This window comes from Pseudophryne corroboree, chromosome 5 (assembly GCF_028390025.1).
Source record: "Pseudophryne corroboree isolate aPseCor3 chromosome 5, aPseCor3.hap2, whole genome shotgun sequence".
Lineage (NCBI taxonomy): Eukaryota > Metazoa > Chordata > Amphibia > Anura > Myobatrachidae > Pseudophryne > Pseudophryne corroboree.
In genome coordinates this window covers 681,031,544-681,045,192 of record NC_086448.1, presented here as the reverse complement: position 1 = coordinate 681,045,192, position 13,649 = coordinate 681,031,544, and the positions used below count along the sequence as shown (strand labels likewise).

The window sequence follows — 13,649 nt, the reverse complement described above, 5'->3', positions numbered from 1 at the left end:
TATTGTTTCTGATTTTCTAAACAGCTTCGGCTCCTGGGCATTGTCACCCTGTTTGTCCCTTCCTTTCAGGTGAGACAATGACAATTCAGTACTCATTGTTTTAAATAGAAACTTGCCTATGTTAGTAAACAAAGGTGTCTGCCCTCTTCATAGAATCTCAAAGCTTAGTGTAAATAAGGCCATTGTATTTTAGTCTCTGGAAGATTTAATTTATGTGTGACTGAGTTTCATTCTCTTTCCCTCCACATACATAATATACAGTAAATACAGTTTATACCTATATTCTACTTCTGCACATAACTATACGCAGGAACATGCGATCTTTCTCTAACCAACACCGGAATGTTACTCTTGAAATACCCTACAGCTGGATACTAGACATCACCTTCTAACCTTAGTCTGACCCTTCCTATCAAGCAAAGGTGAATCCCTGAGTCCTGGAACCATTTAAACTGTTGATACTTGCTGATGTGGTACAAGGGAGCTATATCTAAAATGTACACTATTTGGGTTAAATATGTAATGTTCTAATAACCCTCTATGCGTTCACAAACTCTACTGTAAATGCGCATACCACGCGCTAAGGCGCATGGCCGTGGGGAGCTACTTTACGCAAATTGCGGATATGCGCCCGCACGGCGGAATAAGTGCACGCGCAGCGGGCATGTGTGTGGGGTTAGTACATGGGGTATGCATTACAATATTTTTCGACTTTGACAGATTGTAAACAGCAGCAGAGCTGCGCATGTAGGTGGCAGGAGCGCAGTCTAGTTGGGGAGCTGAGGAGGTGAATCTGGAGCACAGGTATCGGATTACACCCCATTACACATGGGACTATACTACACATCCTAGTACAGCCTTGCAGAACGAAGTTACTGTGTTACAGGTGCTTCTTGCCTACCCCTTGCTACAGAATAATATATTGCAGCCAACAGATTAGTTAGTATGGTCAGACTGTTATCCATTGTGTATCTTAGAAGTGGAGGACGGAAAGTAACAAAGCCTCCTAAACTACTTTGCCAGTTTTAGAAAAATTGTAATTGATAACTGTTGTTCTATTTTTTATGTGTTGCATGCCATCACCCTTTCGCTTTGCGGAGAAAGATACCCAGTGTAGATGTCTGCTGTTTAGTTCCTGCAAAAATAAAGTTTTATCTAGTCACAACAAGTTGTATTTATTACCAGTGGTTGGGCTATACTGAAATAATATCCTCTGATCTGTACCTAGCTAGCTTCACCTTACTCCAGACCTATGAAAAGCCCTAATACTGTATGGTAGTGGTATGTTACATATCTGTGGGGGCATAGTCATGCCCAATATAATGCAGCTACACTCTGGTATCCTGATTCACATTTTCCTAATGTTGAGAGTTATGAATATTTCCCTTTGTAAATTACATTAAAAGTATGGTCTGCATCTGATATTGATTATAGTTTATCTAGGGCCTCGAAGCTCATGCATTTGTGTATACTGACTGATCAGGTTGGGTATAGAATCCCGGCGAGTGAAATCCCGGCGGTCAGAATACCGAAGCCAGGATCTTGCCCACCAGAATGCCGTCAGCGGGGCAAGCACTAGAAAGCCCCTTGAGGCCTCGGTGGCACGCTGTGTTCGCCATGGGTTCTATTCCCACTCTATGGGTGTCATGTACATCCACGAGTGGGAATAGCCCTGGCGCAGCTGTCGTCATTCTTGGTGGTTGGGATCCCAGCGTCGGTATTCTTACCGCTGGGATCACGACATCCGGGATATTAACTACATAACAAATTATCCCACCTTCTAAATCCCCTGATATTATGAATGCTGGAAAAGCTTAGATCACCTGCATATGAGCAAATATTAGTATGTTTAATACATAGGGAAACATTTCCATGTACCTCTTAGGTGGCACCACCAACGCTGACAGCAAGAAGTGGGAAATGGGAAATATTATAGGGGCAAACACATTTTAATGGTGGTCATTTCACCGTGTTTATTATTGTGCCTTCACATGATTTCATATATAAGTAGCATATTAGCAAAACACACAGAAGCATGTACTATTTTTTTGTTAATCCTATTACATTCTAGGCTACTAATAGCAGCAATAAATATAGTTTGAATGATAGTGCTCTTTATTGCCATTTGGTTGATAAGTTACTTGCTACAGCAGGGGTGAAAGTTCATACTACAAACACCCGGTCCCAGCAGCACTCAGACACACACTCTCCCCAGGGGCGGCTAAATACTAGGGGTTTCGGTACTAATTACCTGGACCCAGGCTTGTTACATAGGCCCCGTCCAGGTCATACAGGTTGAGTATCCCATATCCAAATATCCGAAATACGGAATATTCCGAAATACGGACTTTTTTGAGCGAGAGTGAGATAGTGAAACTTTTGTTTTCTGATGGCTCAATGTACACAAACTTTGTTTAATACACACAGTAATTAAAAATATTGTATTAAATGACCTTCAGACTGTGTATATAAGGTGTATATGAAACATAAATGAATTGTGTGAATGTAGACACACTTTGTTTAATGCACAAAGTTATAAAAAATATTGGCTAAAATTACCTTCAGGCTGTGTGTATAAGGTGCATATAAAACATAAATGCATTCTGTGCTTAAATTTAGGTCCCATTGCCATGATATCTCATTATGGTATGCAATCATTCCAAAATACGGAAAAATCCGATATCCAAAATACCTCTGGTCCCAAGCATTTTGGATAAGGGATACTCAACCTGTATACTAAGGGGAGCATAGACTCCCTGTGTGGCTGCCGCTGCCTGTACAGCTGCAAGGAGGGGATGTTTGATGGGGGGAGTGTACACTTAAGAGGAAGCCCCATCGGTGTCTGCTGCTGTGGGAGATGCCCTGCCTCCTACAGATTACATTCACATTCACCCTTCCCTCACCACATTCACTACAACCACCATAGCAGAGCCCAGATAGGGAGAGGGAGGGCGATGGCACAAGCTCTCTGGGCTCCCTGCTCATTCCGGTTCTGTGGCACGTGAAGCAGAACCTGGAGTAATGGAGGAGAAAAGTGTGCCCCTTTCAGGGCTGGCATTTTGAGGTGACTGTCTTCTGTATTTATGCCCCTGTACTGCAGCAATCTCCAGTAAATACTAAAACAAAACATGAATAATGTAGTGTGGAATTTAGGACCCTACAAACAAGAACAATAGTAATAGTGGAGTTTATTAACAAGGCATTACAGATACATTATACTGAGACACCACATATTGTAAAACCAACATGCATGGTTATTCTTTCTGAACAAATTCAGGACAATCTGTTCCATGATTAGCCTGGAGTTACACACTTGCAGTGCTCCCCATTCTGAAAATACTACATTGCAATTGAATATATATGTATATACACACACTTACCTGACATTACATAAGGAATGACAGACCATACGTACGAAGTGTACATATCTCATCAACCTTTGTTTGGTTTTCATCTATGAACTACAGTATGGGCCTGATTCAGAGATGTTTGCAAGCCTGAAGGTTTGTGTACATATCCAATGTTTGTAATGCTGTGCATGCTCAGAATGGGTCCTCTGTCGTCACATGCAGTGGCCCCAAAGCTGCCACATGATTGACATGCTGCGGCCATTTCGGGGTGGGGAGGGGGTTAGCGATGGAGACCATTTTATAAAATGGGAGTGAGTCATCCCCATTTTGTAGGCGTACCGAGGCCAGGGTCTGCGTCTTCCAATGAGGCTTTTATTGTCTCGACAGAGTGAATTTCCTGGCCTTCCAGAGTAACTTGAGGTTTACTCACATGGCCGATGTTCACGCAAGTGATCCTATGCTGCATCTTCGGACACAGCAGAGGATCACAGATGCGTCTATTTACACAGGTTGCATTGCATATTTTCCTTACAGCAGCTACGTCCAAAGACGCAGCTGCTTTACGAACTGCATCCATCTCTGAATTAGGCCCTGTGTTCACCATCGTGCTCAGATAACAGCAAACTGCCCTTATACTAGAGAAAAGCGAAACCATCAAACCTGTTTGATGCAATATCCCCTCGTTCTAAAATTGTCTGTGGAATTTCACCAATTTCTCTGTTGTCTGCAGCATTCACCTTATTATATTTCTTCCGCCCACAGCTCCCCTAATGTTTTTGTTCCAGTCGGGCTTCTCTCTTATTACACCCCAACTGTGCAGTAGAGCTAAACAAATTGACCTGATGGTCCCTTTTGTATTCACAGAAATATATTTATATTCTATCATACTGAATGGCTAAGTGAAAATAGAACACTTCCGGACAGATTCTGAGCTGCACACAAGTACAAATGCAACCTCGAATGCAGCAAACTGCGCATGCACCGTAGCCGACATACTGTGTGCAACTTATAGTGGATACAATTTCACCGATGGTTGAATGTTACCGGGTGGTAACTGCGCAAGAGTAGTAAGAGAAGTAAAAGAAGTTTTTTTTATGGGGGTGTAGCCAGAGCTGCAAGCTATTCTGAGTTTTGGGTATAGGTTGTGCACCCCCGTTTTTAGTTGCATCTTTTGCACCAAGCATAAGGTAGGTGTAAGCACCATTACTAGTAATGACAGCAGGTACTGCAGCAGGAGGGTTTGGGGTGGTGCAATTGAATAGATAGTTAGATACTGTACATATGACTCTGAATATGCCCAAATAGTCACATAGAACTTGCAATCACTGCAGGCAACTCAGAATCATGTCCTAAGACTAAGGGTTAAATGTATGAAGCAGTGATAAGAGTAGAGAAGTGAGCCAGTGGAAAAGCTGCCCATGGCAACCAATCAGCTGCTCTGTATAATTTTATAGTGTGCAAATTATAAATGTTACTTCAGTGCTGATTGGTTGCCATGGGCAACTTCTCCACTGGCTCACTTCTCCACTCTTATCACTGCTTCATACATTTACCCCTATATCACCAGAAATGCGCTCCCCTGCAAATCAGACTATTCCGCCTCAAAATTCTAATAGATTGCAATTTCCATCCAAATTCCCTCATCTCTACCGTATACACAGCATCTCCCAGATTTATTACTGCCCTCAATTTATCCTGCAACAAAGCTCTAATAAAGCATGCATTTTTCCTCAAATTTGTAGTACTGGATTGTAATGTCCCTGCAATGATTTGGGTTTGTTTGACCATGCTGCAATTTTGACTACAGATTGTTCATGTCTTTGTGTTTTTACAAGCTAAGCAAGTGAATATTGTTGTGACAGAGAAATTCTACCTTATTTTTAGATTAATTTAAGTGTAAAATAATCTTTTTTAATTTATAACAAAACCAGATCCCCTTCTCCGTGACTACTGGGTATATGAAGGATCTCTTACAATGCCACCTTGCAGTGAAGGCGTTACGTGGATATTATTCCGATACCCTTTGACAGTGTCCCAAACTCAGGCAAGTACTGACCTTTTATGTATTTATTGCATTCACATACTGTGAGTCTTTACTACAAGTGATAATCTTAAACTGTGTAAGTTACGTGTTTTTTAATTGGTAATACTTTTGCTGAAGGTATACTTTTCAGAGTTATGTTTTAAATATTAATATGTATTGCTGAATAATAAAATGTTTGCTGAATGTATACTCTCCAGGTTTATTTCCCAAAATCAACTTCCATTTTTATACATAACTGATATTAGTAGTCTAAGAATGCACAAAGTTGACCAACACCCCTTTCAGAGATTATTGCACGTGAATGCGCAGCAACCCAGAATGCAGTTCAGTCTGAAAGGAGCCAGTTGAAATAACCCATCTTGAGTGACCTGGTATTTCAACTCAGGTAGCGAGCGGGGTTGGACACGTGTTCAACCTTGCTTGCAGTGCAGTGTGAACAGATTATCCGGGTTGATGCAACCCAGCACTCATTCACTGAAAAGGAAGAGGCTGCGCTTGGAGATCACCTCATCTCCAAGCACAACCTTGGGACGTGCCAGCAGTGATGTCACCAACCCGGCAATAAGCTGGGTCAGCCCGCCAGTCTATGTACAAATCCTGGGTGCGACTCGGCTGTATCAGCTCTACAGTAAAATGCTTTTATATTGCATCAAGTGAAATCTGAGTAGTCAAGTAGTCCTCCTGAACAAGTGAGTGGGATAACCACCTGCATCTGGCAGACTTCCCTAGCAAAAGTGAGCAAGGTGGAGATTTTATAACGTAGTTCGTAACAGTCCACTATGCTGATTGTCCAGTTGGGAGTGGATCTCCATTAACTCAAATTGCGTCACCACTGGAGTCCCTATAGTCGTCCCTCACATTGGAAGCCCTTGAAACCAAGAAAAAAGGAAAATTCTTCCACATAGGGGGAAAAGAGGCTCCTGATGGTGTGATAACGTTTTATACATTTATTACATACAACATACAACAATGAATTAAACTCGTACAATTTTAAAAAATAAAGTGCTTATCTGCATCATGCATAGCAGAGTGAGAGGTCTGAGGTCATCTACCCAACGCGTTTTGTCCCGTTATAGGTACAAGGACTTCCTCAGGGGTCATTAGATGGCGAGCAGTGCATCTGAAAAACTTATATACCCCACAGGTGGACTCTGAAGAGAACCGTGCCCCGGATCGCTTCCGGTAGTCCGCACTGCGCTTGCGCGAGAATGAAGGAGGGTCTTGCGGGATCTCGGAGCGTGACCAAGCGCGTCACTACTCACTTGAATGTGTACATTGCCATGGATACCAAGTTCCAGTGGAGGCACCGCGAGATATTTCCTAGCGCGTCATTCTCAATGAGATATGCACGCGTCACTGGTTCCCCTAGCAACATACAGCTGAAAGGAGACTCGTACCGCGGGATCAGCCGCAGCATTTTCAAAGTGCATAAAAAGTATCAATATACATGTATATCTTATAATCCACACAATATCTATTGCAAATTGTTCAAAAGTGTTTTAGAGAGTAACATTTCCTCTCTATTATTAGGCATTAGTTCAGATGCATCGCTTCGCCTGTCAAATGTGTACACATATAACTACATACACATATTCACATGGTGAGAAATATAGATATAGATAGAACTACAGTATGATAATATAAACAAATAAGAGATATAAAAAGTACATATGAAATCCAGGATATAAAATTTAAAGTGCATAAGAAATATCAGGTAAAGGTATAAAAATGAGAGGTACATAAAAGTTTCTTACAGGAACGGGGCTAGCTCATAATACTCATTAAGCCCTTGGGGTATAAGGATATTTAAAGTATGTATCCAATACATTTCCCTTTGGGCTAATTTTTTGTCTCTATCGCCACCCCTCGGTCCTATCTTTATATGTTCTATCGCTTTAAAGGTAGCAAAATCAGGATTGGATTGATGATACTTATTAAAATGCTTTGGAATTGAGTGATTTTACATTTTATTCTTTATTGCCCTGATGTGCTCCTGTATTCTAATTCTCAATGCTTTCTTAGTTTTTCCAATATATTTGTACCTACAGGTACATTCTAGGCAGTAGACCACATAGTTTGTGGAGCAGTTAATCAGGTCCCTAATTTTATAAGTTTCTGAGCAGCTTGAGTTCTGGAACTTCTTACCATCTTTGTGGGCATATTTACAGATACAACAATGAATGCATCTGAAAAAGCCACATGTTTTTATCCAATTTTCTGATTGTTCCATTTGTACTGGTCTTAACATACTCGGGGCTAAAATGTCTTTCAGGTTCTTCGCCTTTCTATAAATAGTTCTTGGCCGTTCTGGTAGTATCGGTTTCAGTACTGGATCCAGTTTTAAAATATGCCAATGTTTCCTCAAAGTTTGGTCAATTTTATGTTCCCCGGCATTGTACGTAGTAATGAAATTCAGATGGTGTTCCCCTTCTTTTTGTTTTTATTTATCTCTATATGTCAACAGCTCTTCTCTACTTGTATTATTTGTCTTTTTCTTAGCTGTTTCAACAATTCTAGTTGGATATTGTTTGACGCGGCGGCTCGCGCCAGTTCCCGGCGTGTCATGTCCACAGCGTCTTCCCCTGCTCCCCGCACGGCGCCTGGCAACGCCAGGACACTGTGCGCACTCACCCGCCGGCACCCTGGCAACGGGGACGCCACAGATGGACCACGTTCCCCGTTGCCAGGTAATTAAATTAGCACCTGTCAGCATGTGGTCGTGCAGCAGGGCAGCTGCACGACATTTTCAAATTAGGTTCTCTGCAGCTATTGGTACAGGGACCTGTTATATTCTCCTTCAGTGCCTTACACAGATGCCGGTGATAGCTTCCTGTGAGCTGTTCCTGCTCTGGAGAATTCCCTGTCTGGTGTTCAGTTATCCAGTCATCCTTGTTCCAGTATTCCTGTGTCCAGGTGTTTAGAGGCTTGTCATTGGAGTCCTTCCAGCCCTCCAGTCAGTGGAAACCGGTGTCTGTGATCTCGGGATTCTCGTTCTCCTGCGGTTGTTTCCCCCGGTGTTGTGAGTAGCGGTGGTTGACGCGTCTCGCGGCTTAGGCCGTAGTATTTGCGTTATATTTGTTTCTGGTGTTTTTGCTGAGGTCTCCGCCCCAGCTGTCCTCCCCGGTACACGGTGGTGCCGTGTAGGGTGTGGACAGTGTACCGTGCCGCACATACGTTTAGTTTTTAGTTCAGTAGTAACCCCTAGCTCTGTGTTTGTTTAGTTAGAGGTCCCCTTGTTCCCATCCAGTCTCAGTTTACGCCTTGTCTCATATTAAGACCGGGGGGCACTAGAGTTGGGCAGACCTAATCCGCCCTTCAAACTCGGCTGCCGTGGGCCCAAGAACACATAGTCTCGCAGGCGTAGACTGACCACATGGGTGGAACAACGGAGTTAGGGTTCTAGGGGTAATGCTTTACTTTGTCCTTATTTCAGCGTCACATTCCTGTGCTCGGGACTTACCCACTCAGTACTTTACGTTCGGAGCACAGAGAATGTAACATTATCACCGGCCCAAAAAAAATAAAAATCAAAAATCTGTTATTTTTACCAGGGTGGCCTTGAAATTCAGTCCTCATGAATCCGGCAGTGCTAGGACAGAATCCCAGCCAGCTTTTGGCCAATCAGATTCAGGAACTCACTCAGATGGTTCAGGATCTTACCCTTCGGGTGAGATCGCAGGAAGATCTTTTACGAGCCTCCCCGGGTATGATTCCTGAACCAAAGATGCACCTTCCTGACCGCTTTTCGGGTAACCGAAAATATTTCTTTAATTTTAAGGAAGCCTGTAAACTTTATTTTCGTTTAAGGCCCCAGTCCTCAGGTACTGAGTCTCAGCGGGTGGGCATAGTGATGTCTTTGCTTCAAGGCGATCCACAGACCTGGGCTTTTGGCTTGAAATCCGACGATGCAGCCTTGCAAACAGTAGATGCCTTCTTTAAGTCATTAGGCCTTTTGTATGATGACCCAGATAGGGAAGCATCGGCTGAGAGCCACCTGCGTGCACTTAAACAGGGTAAAAATCCAGCAGAGGCATATTGTACAAAGTTTCGCCATTGGTCGAACGACTGTGGCTGGAATGATCCCGCCCTGCGCAGTCAGTTTCGCCTCGGTCTGTCTGAAGTAATCAAGGATAGTCTCCTTCAGTATCCAGCTCTGGAGACTTTAGATAAGCTCATGGAGCTTGCTATTAAAATTGATCGTCGTCTCTGAGAGCGGAGGGCTGAAAGGGGGGCTAATTTCAGGTCTAGTCCATGTGTGTATGCTCTCCCTGAGGAAGTCGAGGAGCCCATGCAAGTGGGTCTCTCCCGGCTGTCCCCAGAAGAAAGAGCCAGAAGGCTAAATTCAGGACTCTGCTTATATTGTGGTGGCAAGGGACATGTTGCGCGTAACTGCCAAATAAACAGGGAAACACTCTGACCAAGTGAATTGTGAGGGGGTTCACTTGGGCCTGCAGTTAATCTCCTCAAATGATTCCTTGTTAGTTCCTGTAAAAATTTATTTTGGAAGTCTCAGTTCATTTGTTTCAGCCTTCATTGACAGCGGAGCTGCTGGGAACTTTATGGATCTTGCTTGGGCTCAGGCTTTGGGAGTTCCGCAGCTTCAATTAGATAGACCTATCACTATGCACGGACTAGACGTGGTCCACTCTCTAATGGGGTAATTACTTATCGGACCCCTCCAGTACAACTGACAGTAGGGGCCTTACATTCCGAAAAAATTTGAGTTTTATCTCACCCATTGGGGGTAATTCCAAGTTGATCGCAGCAGGATTTTTTTTAGCAATTGGACAAAACCATGTGCACTGCAGGGGAGGCAGATATAACATGCGCAGAAAGAGTTAGATTTGGGTGTGGTGTGTTCAATCTGCAATCTAATTTGCAGTGTAAAAATAAAGCAGACAGTATTTACCCTGCACAGAAATTAAATAACCCACTCAAATCTAACTCTCTCTGCAAATGTTATATCTGACCCCCTGCAGTGCACATGGTTTTGCCCAACTGCTAAAAAATTTCCTGCGATCAACTTGGAATTACCCCCATTGTCCGGCTGTGCTTGTCGTCTTTGGTCACCCCTGGCTTGCCCTTCATAATCCCACCATAGATTGGCGGTCTGGGGAAATTTCCCGGTGGGGTTCCTTCTGTGTAAAAGAATGTATTTCTCGTCCAGTCCGGGTCGCGGCTGTTACTTCAGAACTCATACCTTCGGTATATCAGGATTTTGCTGATGTTTTCTCTGAGGGTAACGCTGATATCCTGCCACTCCATCGGTCATATGACTGCGCCATTGACCTTGTCCCTGGTGCCACTCTGCCTAAAGGGAGGCTTTATGCTTTGTCTGGCCCCGAGACAAAGGCCATGGATGACTATGTACAGGAAAGCCCGAAGAAGGGGTTTATTAGGCCCTCGAAATCTCCGTTAAGTGCAGGGTTCTTTTTTGTTGAGAAAAAAGACGGATCTCTAAGACCGTGCATAGACTATCGGGCCTTCAATAAGATTTCTCTTAAAAACACCTACCCCTTACCGTTGATTTCAGTGTTGTTTGATCAGCTCCGCACTGCGGTTATTTTCTCCAAAATCGATCTCAGAGGAGCCTACAACCTCATCCGAATAAGATCTGGGGATGAGTGGAAGACGGCTTTCAGTACCCAGTCCGGACATTACGTATATCTTGTGATGCCGTTTGGGCTGTCTAACGCTCCTGCGGTATTTCAGGATCTTATTAACGACGTCCTCCGCGACTTTTTAGGGAAGTTCGTGGTCATTTATTTGGCCGACATTTTAATTTACTCTGAGTCTCCAGAACAGCATGTTGTCCATGTGCGGCAAGTGCTTCAAAGGTTGCGGGAGAACCATTTGTGTACGCTAAATTGGAGAAGTGTGATTTCCACATGACTGAGGTGTCCTTTTTAGGGTATATTATTTCTCCAAGAGGGTTTTTTATGGAACCTAAGAAACTCCAGGCTATCATAAGCTGGACGCAACCCACTAACTTGAAGGCAATTCAGCGTTTTTTGGGTTTTGCTAATTATTATAGGAGTTTTATTCATGCCTTTTCAGATTTAGTTGCTCCTATTGTGGCGTTAACAAGAAAAGGAGCTGATCCTTCCAACTGGACGCCTCAAGCCGAGTCTGCCTTCCAGGCCCTAAAACAGGCCTTTGTCTCAGCTCCAGTTCTCAGACACCCCAACCCTGATCTTCCCTTTATTGTCGAGGTGGACGCCTCAGAGGTTGGAGTGGGAGCCATTCTCTCTCAGGAATACCCCAAGTCTCTGGTGTTACACCCTTGTGCCTTCATGTCCAGGAAATTCTCCTGTGCTGAATCCAACTATGATGTTGGTAAACGAGAGTTGCTGGCAGTCAAATGGGCTTTTGAGGAATGGAGGCACTGGCTTGAAGGAGCGAAGCATACCATTACAGTGTTCACTGACCACAAGAATCTACAGTATATTGAATCAGCAAAACGGCTTAATGCTCGGCAGGCGCGTTGGGCGCTGTTTTTTACACAATTTAAGTTCATCATCACCTACAGGCCCGGTTTTAAGAATACTAAGGCCGATGCCCTGTCACATTGTTTTCTTCCTGCTCACAATAATCACTCTTCTGTAACTCCCATTGTCTCAAAGTCTGTCATCCGGGCCGGCCTCACACAGGATTTGTTCACACAACTTGTCCAGGTCCAGCAGCAGGCTCCCAGTGATACTCCTGTTGGTCGTCTCTTCGTTCCTGAGTGCTTGAGAGGCAGTGTCCCCGCAGAGTTTCATGATAGTAAGGTTGCTGGTCATCCTGGTATTGCTAAAACCTTGGAGTTAATCTCTCGCTCGGTGTGGTGGCCTAATCTTTCCAAGGATGTTAGGGAATTTTGTCCTTTCCTGTCAGGATTGTGCTAAGCACAAAGTGTCCCGATCCTTGCCGGTCGGGCAACTCATGCCCTTTTGCAATTCCACTCAGGCCATGGTCACACATTTCCATTGATTTCGTGGTGGATCTTCCTCTTTTTCATCCGGGTTCCAGGTAATTTGGGTAGTTGTAGACCGTTTTAGCAAAATGGCCCACTTCATTGCTTTACCCCATTTGCCCTCCGCTCAAGTTCTGGCAGTTCTGTTTCTCTGACGTCCTAGTGGATGCTGGGAACTCCGTAAGGACCATGGGGAATAGCGGCTCCGCAGGAGACTGCGCACAAAAGTAAAGCTTTAGGACTACCTGGTGTGCACTGGCTCCTCCCCCTATGACCCTCCTCCAAGCCTCAGTTAGATTTTTGTGCCCGACCGAGAAGGGTGCACACTAGGGGCTCTCCTGAGCTCTTAGTGAAAGTTTAGTTTTAGGTTTTTTATTTTCAGTGAGACCTGCTGGCAACAGGCTCACTGCATCGAGGGACTAAGGGGAGAAGAAGCGAACTCACCTGCGTGCAGAGTGGATTGGGCTTCTTAGGCTACTGGACACCATTAGCTCCAGAGGGACCGAACACAGGCCCAGCCTCGGAGTCCGGTCCCAGAGCCGCGCCGCCGGCCCCCTTACAGAGCCAGAAGCAAGAAGAGGTCCGGAAAATCGGCGGCAGAAGACATCCTGTCTTCACCAAGGTAGCGCACAGCACTGCAGCTGTGCGCCATTGCTCCTCAGCACACTTCACACTCCGGTCACTGAGGGTGCAGGGCGCTAGGGGGGGGCGCCCTGAGCAGCAATAGAAACACCTTGGCTGGCGAAAATACATCACATATAGCCCCCAGGGCTATATGGATGAATTTTAACCCCTGCCAGATTCCACATAAAAGCGGGAGAAAAGGCCGCCGAGAAGGGGGCGGAGCCTATCTCCTCAGCACACAGGCGCCATTTTCCCTCACAGCTCCGCTGAAAGGACGTCTCCCTGACTCTCCCCTGCAGTCCTGCACTACAGAAACAGGGTAAAAAAGAGAGGGGGGCACTAATTGGCGTAATAATTACAAATAGCAGCTATAAGGGGGAAAAACACTAATTAAGGTTATCCCTGTATATATATAGCGCTCTGGTGTGTGCTGGCATACTCTCCCTCTGTCTCCCCAAAGGGCTAGTGGGGTCCTGTCCTCTGTCAGAGCATTCCCTGTGTGTGTGCTGTGTGTCGGTACGTTGTGTCGACATGTATGAGGAGGAAAATGATGTGGAGGCGGGGCAATTGCCTATAATAGAGATGTCACCCCCTAGGGAGTCGACACCTGAGTGGATGATCTTATGGAAGGAATTACGTGACAGTGTCAGCTCTTTGCAGAAAACAGTTGACGACA

The 13,649-nt window shown here is 44.6% G+C and overlaps 1 protein-coding gene across 5 annotated transcripts in view; it reads left to right on the top strand.

The window, feature by feature from the left end:
* Nucleotides 1–13,649, top strand: part of CA8 (carbonic anhydrase 8) — a 282,420-nt gene that overhangs the window by 185,097 nt on the left and 83,674 nt on the right. For 4 of the 5 annotated variants that reach the window (XR_010177875.1, XR_010177874.1, XM_063923773.1 and 1 more), the window contains exons 7-8: nt 25–69; nt 5,282–5,394. Coding sequence is in view for 3 of the 5 variants with exons in the window: in XM_063923773.1 (XP_063779843.1) it covers nt 25–69; nt 5,282–5,394 (158 nt within the window). In the remaining 2 variants the exon portion in view is untranslated. The remainder of the gene's footprint in view (nt 1–24; nt 70–5,281; nt 5,395–13,649) is intronic. The other variant, XM_063923774.1, reaches the window with a different exon arrangement.